We start from the raw sequence: 13706 nt of genomic DNA, 5'->3' as shown, positions 1-13706 counted from the left end.
AGGTAGCATGTGATTCATGTCAGACTGCATCCTTTCAGTGTTAAACACTGCTAAAAACAGCTAACATTACACATTCCTTATCTGTAGGTTATTTCACTACTGTTATAAAGTGATCAATCACTGATGTAGGCACGTGTAAATAGAAGCTGATGCAATCCACATCTTACTTTAAATCAGTGCAAACTGACGTGAAAATTGGCTTAATATAGGTGGTGTCCCTTTTGGTATGTTAGTTTGCATGACAAACCTGAATTACCTAGCAACGGTTGTGGCACGACAAGATGAGGACAAACATTTGTCATTTAGTACCTAGTACTAGTGAGAACATTCTGCGGTGAACATTTGCACGACATGCTAAGACCACAAGGCTATATAGAGGAACAAAGCACCCATAATCTCACACCCCCCCCCATAACTGTTGCTTTGAGTTTGAAGGGTTTATTAATTCACTTACACTTTGCAGAAACCCCAAAAATGTTTTTTTATACTATTATTTGACACAGGCAGAAAGATTTCAGGTTGTTTACCTGTAGCTGCAATGTTTGTTTAGTATTAGTCACTCAGTTTTTTTTGTTAACTCTCTGCTCTAACATAAGGTTGAATTGAGGTGTGCATCTGTTTGGGTTTGTTTGTTTGAGCACCTACACTTCCATTATACCCTTCTTAGTCACATGATGTTTTTAACAATGTCATGAGCCCTGTGGCATCGCAGTGGTAAAGTGAAAAATTAAGATGGGGAAAAAAAAGTGAGAAAAACAAATGACACGATGGCAGCGTGATTTCACAAAGCATGACTTCCTCAATTTTTCTCGATAGAGCAAACATGAAATCTTCTAACAAAAACAACCACTCTCTGAGAGCAAAAAGACTTCTAAGGAATGGCATCATTGTGACTAAAGAAGAAGTAATACAACACTAAGTTCACACTAACATTTATTTTTAAAAATATTACTATAAAATGGCTGTTGTGGAGTAACTGATTTAACTACATTTTTCAATATCATTATCGTTGTAAAGAGCTACTTCATCCAACGAGCGGTAGCTCGACATTGTTTGAAGGGATAATTAACCCAAAAATTAAAATTATGTCATGGTGCCTTTACACTTGGTTCGATTGCCTGGTCCGAACCCGAGTTCTCTGCCGCACCCTCCCTCTGCTCTCGCTGGTTTGTGTTCATACTGCTCAAGTGTGAATCTTCAAAGATCCTATCTACTCTCTGAAAGGAGAGTTTCTCTCTTGCTGCAGTGAGTAAACGCATATGTACACAGTTTGGCCTATTCATATGTCATTAATAGTGGTCATGGGCATCGGAAGCAAAATAAATGTTGGTGGGTCCTCCCCCCAAACAGATTAAGGTGATAACATTTCAAACACCTTTCCAGTGGCGTAAGTAGTAAAGCGAGTATTTTTTTTTTTTTTGACGCAAACGAACCGAGTTGGCGTCCGCCTTTTGCCGAAATTGTTCTTCTGCCTTTTCGCATTTCATTTTACATCGGAAGGGCATTTGTTTTCAATAAAAATAAAAAATTAAGGAAATAATTAAAACTTTGCAAAAAGTATGGGGTATGATTAGGTGTATCTGAGCAGCAGATACGCTCAGATGCTTTCTTTACTTTGCTGTGTTTCGGGAGTACTGCATGCACGAATAACTAGTGAAAACATAAAAAACTGAGTTTAATTAACATGCAGTGGTGTAGTGTAGGGTATACCCAAGTGTACTGCGTATCATACAGTATATGCAGTAGTATCCTATGCAAATATTCCCTAAACACACCAGACAGCGATGCGGTTAGGACCATGTTGCCCGCTTCCTTTAAGCCCCGTTCACACTACAAGCGACAGGCAGCGACAAAGCGACACAATCCCATTCATTTCAAGGAGAGCTGGCGATTTCCGGCGACAAGCGCGACATCGAGCTACAGCGACCTTTGGCGACCGGATGGGGCGTGTCCAGCGACGCAACAAAGTTCAGAATCCCTCAACTTTATGCAAATGAAGAGCGACTTTCGGGAGCGACAGCCAATAGGAAAGAAGACGGTAGAGCTCATGTGATCGTTCTCCTCTCAGCCATAGAAAAACATACTCAGTTGAAATAAGCAGGCTCTGCTTCTTGATCGTTTTTGTTTATATGTACAGATTTAATTTATATTTATATTATATTTAGTCTTTTGCCTCGAAAATGTTTGTATTTAACGGCAAGAAACCTGATTCGCTGTCAAGGCAACCAGTAGTGGGAACGCCCACTAGCAACCTCGTCGCCAGCCTCTGGCGACAAAGCGACACAATCCCATTCATTTCAATGGAGAGCTGGCGATTTCCGGCGACAAGCGCGACATCAAGCTACAGCGACCGTTGGCGTCCAGATGGGGCTGCGTTCACACTAGCCGCGACTTCTGGACCGGAGTTCGAATGAACCGTACTACAGGCAGACTCGGGTACACTTCGTGGGTGCACAGCCAAGTTCAGAAAACAGCGTTCACGTTATCTAAATGAAACGAACTAGTGTAAACGCTAGTGAAAGCTAAACACACACACAAAAATATTGTTGACATTAGCCATTGGCTTCCATAGTATTTTAGTTCCATAGTATGTTACCAGCATTCTGCAGCATTTCTTCAAAAGAAGAAAGAAACTACAGGTTTGAAAAAACTTAGGGTGAGTAAACAACATTAATTTTACTTTGGGGTGAACTATCCTTATAGAGCAGGGGTGTCAAACTCAGTTCCTGGAGGGCCACAGCTCTGCACAGTTTAGATTCAACCCTAATTAAACACACCTGATTCACCTGAAGTCATTCAGGCTTGTTTGACAACTATATGGTTTGTGTGTTAGAGCAGGGTTGGAACTAAACTCTGCAGGGCTGCGGCCCTCCAGGACTGGAGTTTGCCGCCCCTGTTATAGAGAGTTAGCGCTTACATCACGATTTAGTAAGTTTCCCGGATGCACCATCATATTGGCGATACTTGGATGTAAACAATAACATGGATTGCACGGTAAATGTACTACTGAATATGTTATGCTAATTTATGCTGTCTAAACCACAGGGGAAAAAAATGTGTGGGAGCTACTAAATCATATAGAGAAGGACTTAGTAAGCAGGAAAGGGCTCAATATTTTGAGAGATTAAAGATAATAGGTGGTAAAGCTACATATGAGCAGTAATAGTTAAGATATTTCACCTACCTGACCAGAGATGATAAGAACAAACACAAATGTTGTCAAGATTCTTGCCCTGGAAATCTTGGTTGAGTTTGGCCAACCACAAACACCTTTTGTTCCTCCGACAGTTTTTTGCACTCTTCTTCTTGATTTGTTATAAATTTTGGCAGTCTATAGTACTCCAAATTTTTTTTCCAGTCCAACCGCAATTTTCAGCAGCAATAATCTGCAAAATATGTGTTTCGTTCTGTTCAGTGGCATTGTTTACGTTCAGTGCTACCAATAAGGCCGATTGATGACGTGTTGTGAAAACACTCTATAAGTGTAACTTTTGTGCTACTCTGTATTTGCATTGTTTTTGTATGTAAATGTGCTACACAGACATGTTTGACCAAAAGAAAGAACTTTTACATTTTTAAAAAATCTCAAGGCCCTGCATTTTTCTGTTGCACTGCCCTATGTCCCATATTTCTTTTCAGTGTCAATCTCTCATATGTAGTGTTGAAAGGTCTGACACGTCCAGTTTCATTCATTCAGATGACTCTGATACACAAAAAAATAATTCTCCAAAGAGAACTCTGGCTTTGATTTTGAGTTTTTCTGTTCTGTTTCTTTTGTGTGTGTGTGTGTGTGTTAATAAAGCCTATTTTTCTAATACTGAATGCCTTAGCATTATACAGTGAGAAAAATGAAAGATTTCATCCAAAATGCAGCTTTATTGGTACTCCTCACATTCGGGCTGGGGGTCTACATTCATCAAGACTGCATTGACTGGATGCCTCCCAGAATTCAAGAGGATTCAGTGTCATCTGCATCAGAGATGACGGATGTCTCTGTGTAGGAAAGATGAGGGAAGTCACATGTCGGCACCGTTCATGACTGACGAATACAGCAAAGTCACATGGCGAATGCAAGGGCAGCTCAAACACTGTACAAATACAAGTTCACTTCAAATCAAATGGTGGAAATGATTGCGTATGTACCTGTAATAATTTCTTTGACCTTTATTTTCCCAGCTGTTGGTAGAGAAAAAGGGACGTCAGAAACACAGTTATAAACAGAAGGAAAAAAGACAAGACTTGGGCACTAATAATAGGCTGAAGTATTTGTCAAATGCATAACATTTTATAAACCTGAAGCAGTTTCTGTCCTACACTGCCCTTGCATATTAAAGTGAAACTTGCCTGTCAGGAAGTATCTAGTTTGTATGTCCTTTGGGGCAGGGTTATTGGGGGAGTCCTGGGGAGTGCTGGTGTGGGGCAGGGCCCTCCCTACAGGACGGAAAAGCGCAGATGAGAAAGGGCCCCCCCTCCCCATGCCCCCGGACTATACTATTCAATAGAAAACCTTATATTCAAAACTATGGTGAAATTTACATTTTATCAAAATGTGAGGGATTAACGCACTGTTTTCCTCATAAAAAACACAGATCTTCATTTTAGCTGAACTAGCAAAATCCAGATGTCAACAACTGCGTCACTTCATCATGTGTATAAAAAGGAAAAACAGAACAATCATGCTATCTGTTGTTACGTCAAAGCCAAATTTCGTAGTAGTAGGGCGTATTCAAAGGGTCAGATACAAATCCACATGACTTTCCATCTTCCACAAAAGTGAATTTTAAAGAGTATCTTAACCAGTCTTTTCAATATAATGAAAGTGAATGAGGGATGGGCTTTACCATGAATCACTTCCAGTTGACAAACCTGTCTAAATGATTTATAAACAAATCTGATTTGGCCACAGTGATTATCAGTGAATAATGATGTTAATTCTATAACTAGAACTTGAAATCTTCCTTCTCTATTTTGCAGAAGAAACAAACGTCACGGGGGGTTTGGAATGACATGAGAGTGTGCAAATGGTGACAGAAATGTGAAACTTTGGTTATCTATCTCTCTGTTATCTCAGATAGTAGGGAATTCTTTCTATGCCATCTTCGTCATAACAAATTCAAACTCATAGCTGTACTAACGAACACATTCTGTTGGTTTGGACAGTCATGCAATGTATGCTCATAAATACAACAGTTTGTGATTAACAGTAACCCAGCAAATACTCAATATGATACAACCGTCTGACCACAAAAGCTTTCCAAAGCAGTCAGGAAACTCCCTGATGACTGTCCATGATGCTTTTTGATACCTTACTGCTCACTGCTTTGGTTCCTTGCATTTTGTTATACTGGCACCAGCTTTTGGTTTCCATTCAGTCAAAGACACTGAAACTTACAAAAGCGGCTCACCTGAAAAAGTGTAGGATGACTCTGTAAACTCGGGCACCCTGGAAGTTATAGAGTAATAATGAAAAAATAGAAAAAAATGTGGCAAACAGTACACATCTAAAGAGAATCCCTTTATATTTATCACCCTCAACTGTATAAAGTTAGCAGTTTTAGAAATGTGCTCTTTGTGTCTACACCGGACGCCAGTAATGCAGCGCGGCGTAACGACGTGACAAAATACTATAGAACCCATTATAATCAGTAGCTACGTTTCCATTACTCTTCATATTGCGCAAATTGCAATTGCGAATTGAAAATATGCCTAATGGAAACACTTAAATTTCGCAAAAACTCCCATATATTGCAAAAAACTTTTTACGCTCGCATGAGGTAGGTTTTCAGGCAATTCGAAAAAGGAATATTTTGCAAAACTGCAATGAAAACAGTGGGTTTTTTTGCATTTACAGCTCACTTGGCATGATCATTCTTTATTGTATTATAACCTCATGCATATTTCACATCAGCACCAAAATCTGAAATTATCTGCCCCAAGAATGTGTCTTACGCTCAAATAACATTTAAAAATCATATTTTTCAGGCTACACCAGCCAATGTGCATGCGCAGCCACAACACGCTTATGACTGCGCATGCACATTGGCCGGTCCAGCCTCAGGTTTCTATGGGAATATGCACTTCTAACAGCCGATTCAGTGATGCAATGACTTTACCAATCAGCAATTGGCTCTTAATTTAGAAGGCGGGACTACTCCGCCATATTACGCGTTGCAGTTTCTCCCATTCATTCAAGTATAGCAGTGAACCTTCTTTGTATTTCTATCGTCTTTGGTTTATACCAGCCATGCCGCAGCACATTTCAGAAGTGCTAAAAAGACACATCTACGTCTCCTTCAATTTAAAATAAAGACTAGTGCGGTGCCTGCGATATACAGTACATAAACCTACCAACGTTGGTCATCATGATTTATCGCGAGAGGAAAAAACGACGTTTTAGTCGCATAACATTGGTTAATGGAAACGCTGTCATGTCTCAGTAGTTTTTTATTGACATTTATAAAATATGTCAAAAGTTCTGTGCAAATGTGAAATGGAAACGCACCTAGTATCACTAATTATAATGGGTTCTATAGTAGATGAAACAGTTTGTGGATTATGGTGAAAAACGTGACCGAAAATAGAAAGTTTCTCTTGTACTGTAAATTTATGTAGATTTTAACCTAAAATTCTGGTGTTTATGTTGTATGTGCACTACCCATATGATTATGACATATTTACTTGAAGTCATCTCCTTCCAGCAATTTTCTGTAGGTGGAGATCTCAACGTCAAGGGCGAGTTTGATGTCCAGCAGCTCTTGGTAGGCCAGGATCTGTTTGTGGAGGTCTGCTTTAGCCACTTCTATGGCTGATGTGAGGCTTGCGATCTGTGCCTGGTACTCAGCAACACCCACACTGGACTGGGCCTGGGCTTCTGCTAAACTCTGCTCCAGAGTCATGTTCTGGAAAGGTAAACAACAATCTTCTGTAAAAACACATTGTTTTTCTCCTTTTGGATGACTTCGAAACAAATATTCTCCAAGAATGGGGGTATGCCCTGCTAAAAAAAAAAAAAAAACACACATCTAAAACTAGCCTGGTCGTATCTGGTCAGCAGGCTGGTTTTAGAGGGGTCTTGGCCACTTGGCCACACTGAAAGATCAGCTTAAACCAGCTAAGACCAGCCAACCAGCTTAGCTGTTTTTTGTTTGTTTGTTTTTAGCAGGGTGTGTATGTTATGTTTCAAAGACTAATCTTTTTATTGTTATTCATAATGAGTTCATTATCTTTCCTCAGAATAACTGTGCAACTGTACTGTACAGCTTCATAAAAAGTGGCAAAAGCCCACCTAATTCTTCAGCATTATGATATCGCTTATTTTCAAACACTACATTTATTGTAAATGATGTCAGAAAAGTCTTGAAACGTCTGAGTTGCCTGGGAAATTGGTTCTTTTGCAGCAGCTCAGCTTCTCTTGTGGCATTGGGGCTTTTGCAGCCAATACGAAACGGCTGAGATCGATAAACCACTTCCTATGTCATCTGTTTCCTGTCTCAGACAGCTGTGATTTATTCAAGAGATGTGTATTATATGCTGAGAACCTGCACTGCAGGATTTCACACTGCTGACAAACACAGTTTCTCAAGGGAACTGCCACTGTTGAGCACCTTTACCATCTTAACACCACTAAAAATACCTTAAACTGATAGTAAAATAGATTAAACTGCATTTCATCTCTGTCAGGAGTTTCTAGCTTTGGCCAACATCACACATCTTAATATGGATCATTTAAAAAGTAAAACACTTACTGCAGCCACAAGCCCTTGAAGCTCTAAATTCAGCGCCTGCAGCTCTTTCCTGGCTGCTGTGATCTCAGTTTTAGCTGATGATACGGCCTCTGTGTTTTTGGCGTTGACCGTCTGAATTTCATCCATCTAGATTCAGTAGATAGAATAAGATCTATTAGTTGGAATGCCAAAATGATCAAAACATTTAGACATTGTGAGCACTTCCTGTGGACAGACCTTGAGTTTGTAATACGCCTCAGCCTCATCTCTGTGTTGCTGCACAGATTTCTCATACTCCATACGCATCTTGTTGAGAGCTGCAGAGATGTCAAAGGACTTGCCAGTGTCTACTTCAATCATTGAGACTGAAGTGTCCATTGTTGTCGTGCCCAGTTTAGACTGTAGAGATGACAGTTCCTACAGTGACAGATATAACAAATAAATATAACATATTAAGTGTATACAAAACAATACCGTTTTTTTTATTAAATTAATACTTTTATTGAGCAAGGATGCAATAAATTGATCAAAAGTGACAGCAAAGACTTTTATAACACTACAAAAGATTTCTATTTTATATAAATACTGTTCTTTTGAACTTTGACACTGAAGACTGAAAATTCAATATTATCAAAGAAATACATTTCAAAAAGTTTAATGTAAATTAATGTTAGTGTTAAATGTAAATTTTAAAATGTTTAATTAGAAAGCAGTTATTTTTAATCATAAGAAAATATCAAATATTTTGATCAAATAAATGCACATAAGAAATGTTTTTTATTTATTATTATTTTTAAAAATACTTTAATGTTTGTTAGAGAAAATTATATATATTTGATGCATGTATACAATATACTGGCATATATATAAAATCAAAATTTTAGATCAGATTTTAATCCAAGATTTTAACCTCTTCTTGTGTTTTGTTGACGAAGTCCAGTTCATTCTTCAGGCTGGAGTATTTGGCATCCAAATCAATTCTTAGGTCAGAGGCCAATTCTATGTCCTAAAAAAGGGACACAGACATGTGAGGTCAAAGTTTAGTTGTCTACGAACAACAATTACATTTTAAGTCAATAACAGATCAGTTTTGTCATCCTGCATACCTTTTTCATGGCAGCAATATCAGACTCAAGCTGAAACTTCACTCCTTGTTCAAAGTCAAGCCTTAGAAAAAAAGAAAAGTTATATATTGACAATATGTTGTATATTTTAAGTGAATAGCATTAAAAGAAAACTTAGGCATGGTTTCACAGACAGGGCTTAGACTAAGCCAGGATTGGCCATAGTTCAATTAGGACATTGAAGTAATTTTAATAAACGTGCCTTAAAAAAAAACATTACTGGTGTCCATCTTGAGACAAAACAAAGGGACTGATATATTTTAAGATCAATCGGTGCAAGTTTCTTTCAGCTGACACAGCTCAGGCTTACATTTTATTCTGGGACTATGCTTAAGCCTTGTCTGTGAAACCGGGGGTAATGTCATAAGAAAAGAAAACAGATTCTCTAATGTTATTTAAAAAAAGGAAACACTCACTTTGCCTTCAGTTCATGGGCGGTTCCACGAACATTGTCCAGCTCAATCTCCAGTTTGATGGTGTCGATGGTGAGAGTTTCCAGTGTGCTGCGATATTCACTCAGCTGTGCCTCATACTCCACCGTGGCAGTCACGGATGATTCTTGGGACACATCCGTCCCCCCAGTCAGCTGGGACAGCTTGGCCTCCAGAGCTGCGTTCTCCTGCTGCAGCGCCCGTACTTTGGCCATGTATGTGGAAAAGCGGTCATTCAGCCCAGAGAGAGTGTGCTTCTCAGCTGCTCTGGAGAGTATCGGGGCCACAGCAGCACCTGATGCTGAACCGGCAGCGAGCGCAGCGCTTGCACCGAGACCTCCTGCAGCAATGGCACGACCCATTGCGAATGCAGGACTGGCAACCAGTGCACCACCGCCGCCACCACCACCCAGTGCCAATCCAGCACCTGCTCCTGCACCTCCACCAAGGCCAAGGCCAAGACCTCCACCAGCTCCAAAGCCCAGTCCTCCTCCCAGGCCAAGACCTCCACCAGCTGCAAAGCCCAGTCCCCCTCCCAGGCCAAGACCTCCACCTAAACCAGCACCACCCCCCAGCCCCAGACCCAATCTTGCTCCACCACCACCTGCACCAAACCCTCCATAACCCCCAGACATTCTGGAAGAGGACAAGGAAACGGACAAAGCCATGGTGAACAACTATGGATGAGCGCTGAAGGATCAGAGTCTGAACCGAGCAGAGAGTGCAGGCAGGGCGAGAGATCGATCCCTGTTTAAATACATTTAAGGGAGTGAGGGGAGTGCAAAAATAGATGCTGCATACAAAAAGAATAAGCTGTAACTTGTCTCAGTGGCAAGGTATGGCGTCGGTTGTCTGTTAAAACTCAAAATATTCTGACCTGCAGGCACATTTTCCTTCTAGGATGGGTTTTCAATATAAATGCTGTATTTTTGTGAAAGCTGAATGATGAATATCACCTCTAGTTTTTTTCAAGTTGTCATGCACATTTACCTTTCTAAATACTAGGATTTAATTGTAAAACTCTCCATCAGAATTTTGAAATGGCTTTAATTCAATTCAAAAGTACTGTTTTCAATCAGTTTTCCCAAAAGCCTACACTTTTTAAAATTTGCTGTCTTCACTTGTGGAACCACAGGTTTTGAGCCAATCACCCGAGCAAGTGAATAATCACAGGAAAATGACATTAGTGAAATAAAATAAAATCTAAATATTAGATAAAAAACTTCAAAAATGGTTGAAGTAATAAAATTATAAAAAAAAAAAAAAAATTCGTCTTGGGTGTCCCAGAAATCATCTGTAAAGTTTCAGATCAAAATACCCCACAGATCATTTATTATAACTGAGAAACGTAATTTTTGCGGCACGTCTAAAAAAAAAAAAAAGAGCCATTTTGGTGTGTAGCACTTTTTTGGTGTGTATCATTTTGGTGTGTATTCCCACCCAATCCTCAGAAGAGGCTGTAGCGAATATGTGACCCTGGACCGCAAAACCAGAGTTGCCAAGTCAGAATTGGGCTTTAACTTTAACACTGTTGCCACGGGTAGTTTTTCATGTCCGCAGGTTGAAGCGACCCCAATAACAAAATATTTAGCCCCTGGAATGTTAATTTTACCAGGGGAACCCCACCAAAAAATTTGTATTTTACCTTCCGGAACACAATTTTTAACAAGGGACCCCCCTCGAAATGCGATTAGGCTACTTTTGGGCTAGTTGTGAGTAGCAGTTGGGCAGATTTTGTTGTAAAATCTGGCAACCCTGCACAAAACCAGTTATAAGTAGCATGGATATATTTGTAGCAGTAGCTAACAATACATTGTATGGGTCAGTTTCTTTTATGCCAAAAATTATTAGGATATTAAGTTAAAATCATGTTCCATTAAGATATTTTGTGAATTCCCCACCATAAATATGTCAAAACTTAATTTTTGATTAGTAATATGCATTGCTAAGAACTTCATTTGGACAACTTTTAAAGGTGATTTTCTCAATATTTAGATTTTTTTGCACCCTCAGATTCCAGATTTTCAAATAGTTGTATCTCAGCCATATATTGTCCTATCCTAACAAACCCTACACCGATGGAAAGCTTATTTATTCATACCTACAGCAATAAACAGTCAGTAGAAGCAACATGACTGAAAGCGAGAGAACCGGTATTCAGTCATAAATATGGGAAGCCAAACACATCAAAAGTGGGACAGGGAGGATGTCTTTGCTAGCACCACGAAACAGACAGCGCAGCTCTGATCATTTTAAAATGCTTTGATAACGTACACACACAAAAATATGGTCAAACTGTTAGTTAAGCACTATAATGACATGACATTCACAAAGTAGTCTGGAGTGTAATGAATTGCGTAGACATAAATGTATTTAGGTAGATTTTGAGTCACATTACTTTTAAAAATACAAGTAATTCACTGTGTCCTCAGTGGCTCAGATGTCAGGAGAAAATAAAGACTCTTATGTTCAGTCATGCATCCAAACACAGAACACCGCAAATTGCTTACGAGACACTATTGACATTACAGCTGCTCAAGCACAGAGAAAACTGACTGCCAGTCAGCGGCTATGGGCAGGGGCCACACTGCTTTGAGAATCAAAACCTCATACTTAAAGGAGAAGTCCACTTCAAAAACAAAGTTTCACATATAATGTACTCACCCCCTTGTCATTTAAGATGTTAATGTCTTTCTTTCTTCAGTCGTAAAGAAATTATGTTTTTTGAGGAATTCATTGAGGATTTCAGCATTTTTCTCCACACAATGGACTGATATGGGGCCCCAATTTTGAACTTCCAAAATGCAGTTTAAACGCAAACAATCCCAAATGCAGTTATAAACAATCCAAGCTGAGAAAGAAGGGTCTATATAAGTTTTAATGTCAAACGCTTGTCTTGTTTCTTACCATTTTTGTTAGGGGTGTTTGATCATCTTTGCATGTTCACTTTGGAAAGACTGGGTCAGTACTTCTGCAGTGATGTAGGATGATTTTTTAATGATTTTTGAAGTTGAGGGAGAAAATACAATATGAGTTTTTTGACATACCCTAACTGTCTTGAGCCAGAATACACAGAGTTCAAGGAAAGCAAGGCAAGATGAGCATTTGAGAATAAAAAGCATTTAAATTGTATTTTTTTTTAAATGAAAATAACTGATTGTTTCGCTAGATAAGACCCATCTTCCTCGGCTGGGATCGTTTGAAGCCGCATTTAAACTCCGTTTTGGAAGTTCAAAATCGGAGCACCCTTGCAGTCCATCATATGGAGAAAAATGCTGAAATGTTTAACTCAAAAAACATAATTTCTTTACGACTGAAGAAAGAAAGACATGAACATCTTGGATGACAAGGGGGTGAGTTATATGTGAATCTTTGTTTTGGAAGTGGACTTCTCCTTTAATGAGACTGGTTTGGTTTAATGGGATTAAAAATGAAGGAGTAAGCGAATTTGTATCAATGTAGGGTGGCTGTGTTCACACACTGCCAACACACATTTATGTCCAAACACCATGTAAAAGCAGATTTTGCATAATAGGTACCCTTTTAAAACTAGTATAATTTACAAGCTATTTTAAAGTTTTGAAAAAAATTAACACTCCATCTTTGAGAATACTATCAAGTATCTTTAAAGGATTCATGTATTTATTGTTGTGTAGAGTCCAGCTAAAAGAAATTCTGGAACACTACCTTTTGTAGGTTGGATTACGCCACAGATTTCTGGAAACAACTGAAAAATCACACAGAAATTACACAGAAACATGTGCCTTGTTGTTAGGAGACAATTGGAAACAAAGCTAAAGAAAAACTTAGACACTGCAATTTTCTATGAAATCTGTCAGATCTAGCCTTTATGTAATTCTTTTATTACAGATCTCTTTCATAAGGTTAGGGCTTGGTATCAATGACATTAATAAAAAGTGGAATTTGACAGACATCTGCTTGGTCTTGAAAGTCTTAAGGGCAGACTCTAGTGATAGGTTTGTGCCTGTTTCATTGGCAGGTGAACATACTTTCACTCATTTCATGAACTCATGACATGCCTATGGCACAGTTATACTCAGTTGCCACATGTGATTGACATTAAAGCAATTCAAATGTAATCGAATAGAAAATTTGACTATTCATTTTCAACGAGAAACTGTATTGTCAATTGTTTTAAAGAATGTGCTCTTTAAAAAAAAAAACATTTAATACTAGATTAGAATGTGAAGACTCAGAATCAGACAAGAATATCAATGTCATTTACAAAATCCCCTGAACAATAATTGACAGGGAGAGAGAAGGGGAAATCACACTCTGTTGTTTTCCAATCAGATGAGGAATTGACTCTGGTTCAGTGGAAAGACGTGACACTTTTTTAATAATGTCATGACGGTGTGAAGGGTACACTGCACTTCTGCCAGGGTTATTTAGAGGAGGAAGAGGTT

At 38.9% G+C, this 13706-nt stretch overlaps 1 protein-coding gene across 2 annotated transcripts; it reads right to left on the bottom strand.

The window, feature by feature from the left end:
- Positions 1-3846: 3846 nt before the first annotated feature.
- Positions 3847-11472, bottom strand: zgc:136930 (uncharacterized protein LOC563946 homolog). Of its 2 annotated transcripts, XM_051095596.1 has the most exons (9): positions 9265-11470; positions 8831-8891; positions 8635-8730; positions 7962-8141; positions 7746-7871; positions 6679-6899; positions 5406-5443; positions 4144-4176; positions 3847-3993 (listed from the first exon to the last, which is right to left on the bottom strand). In XM_051095596.1, the coding sequence occupies exons 1-9, from the start codon at positions 9945-9947 to the stop codon at positions 3950-3952; spliced, it is 1482 nt and encodes a 493-aa protein (XP_050951553.1). In that variant the 5' UTR covers positions 9948-11470; the 3' UTR covers positions 3847-3949. The 2 variants fall into 2 exon arrangements, with proteins under 2 accessions (XP_050951553.1, XP_050951546.1); XM_051095589.1 differs by lacking the exons at positions 3847-3993; positions 4144-4176 and adding an exon at positions 4258-4431 and having other exon boundaries at positions 9265-11472.
- Between the last annotated feature and the right edge of the window lie 2234 nt (positions 11473-13706).

Source organism: Labeo rohita, chromosome 2 (genome assembly GCF_022985175.1).
Source record: "Labeo rohita strain BAU-BD-2019 chromosome 2, IGBB_LRoh.1.0, whole genome shotgun sequence".
Classification (NCBI taxonomy): Eukaryota; Metazoa; Chordata; class Actinopteri; order Cypriniformes; family Cyprinidae; genus Labeo; species Labeo rohita.
This window is presented reverse-complemented; position numbering and strand designations above follow the sequence as displayed.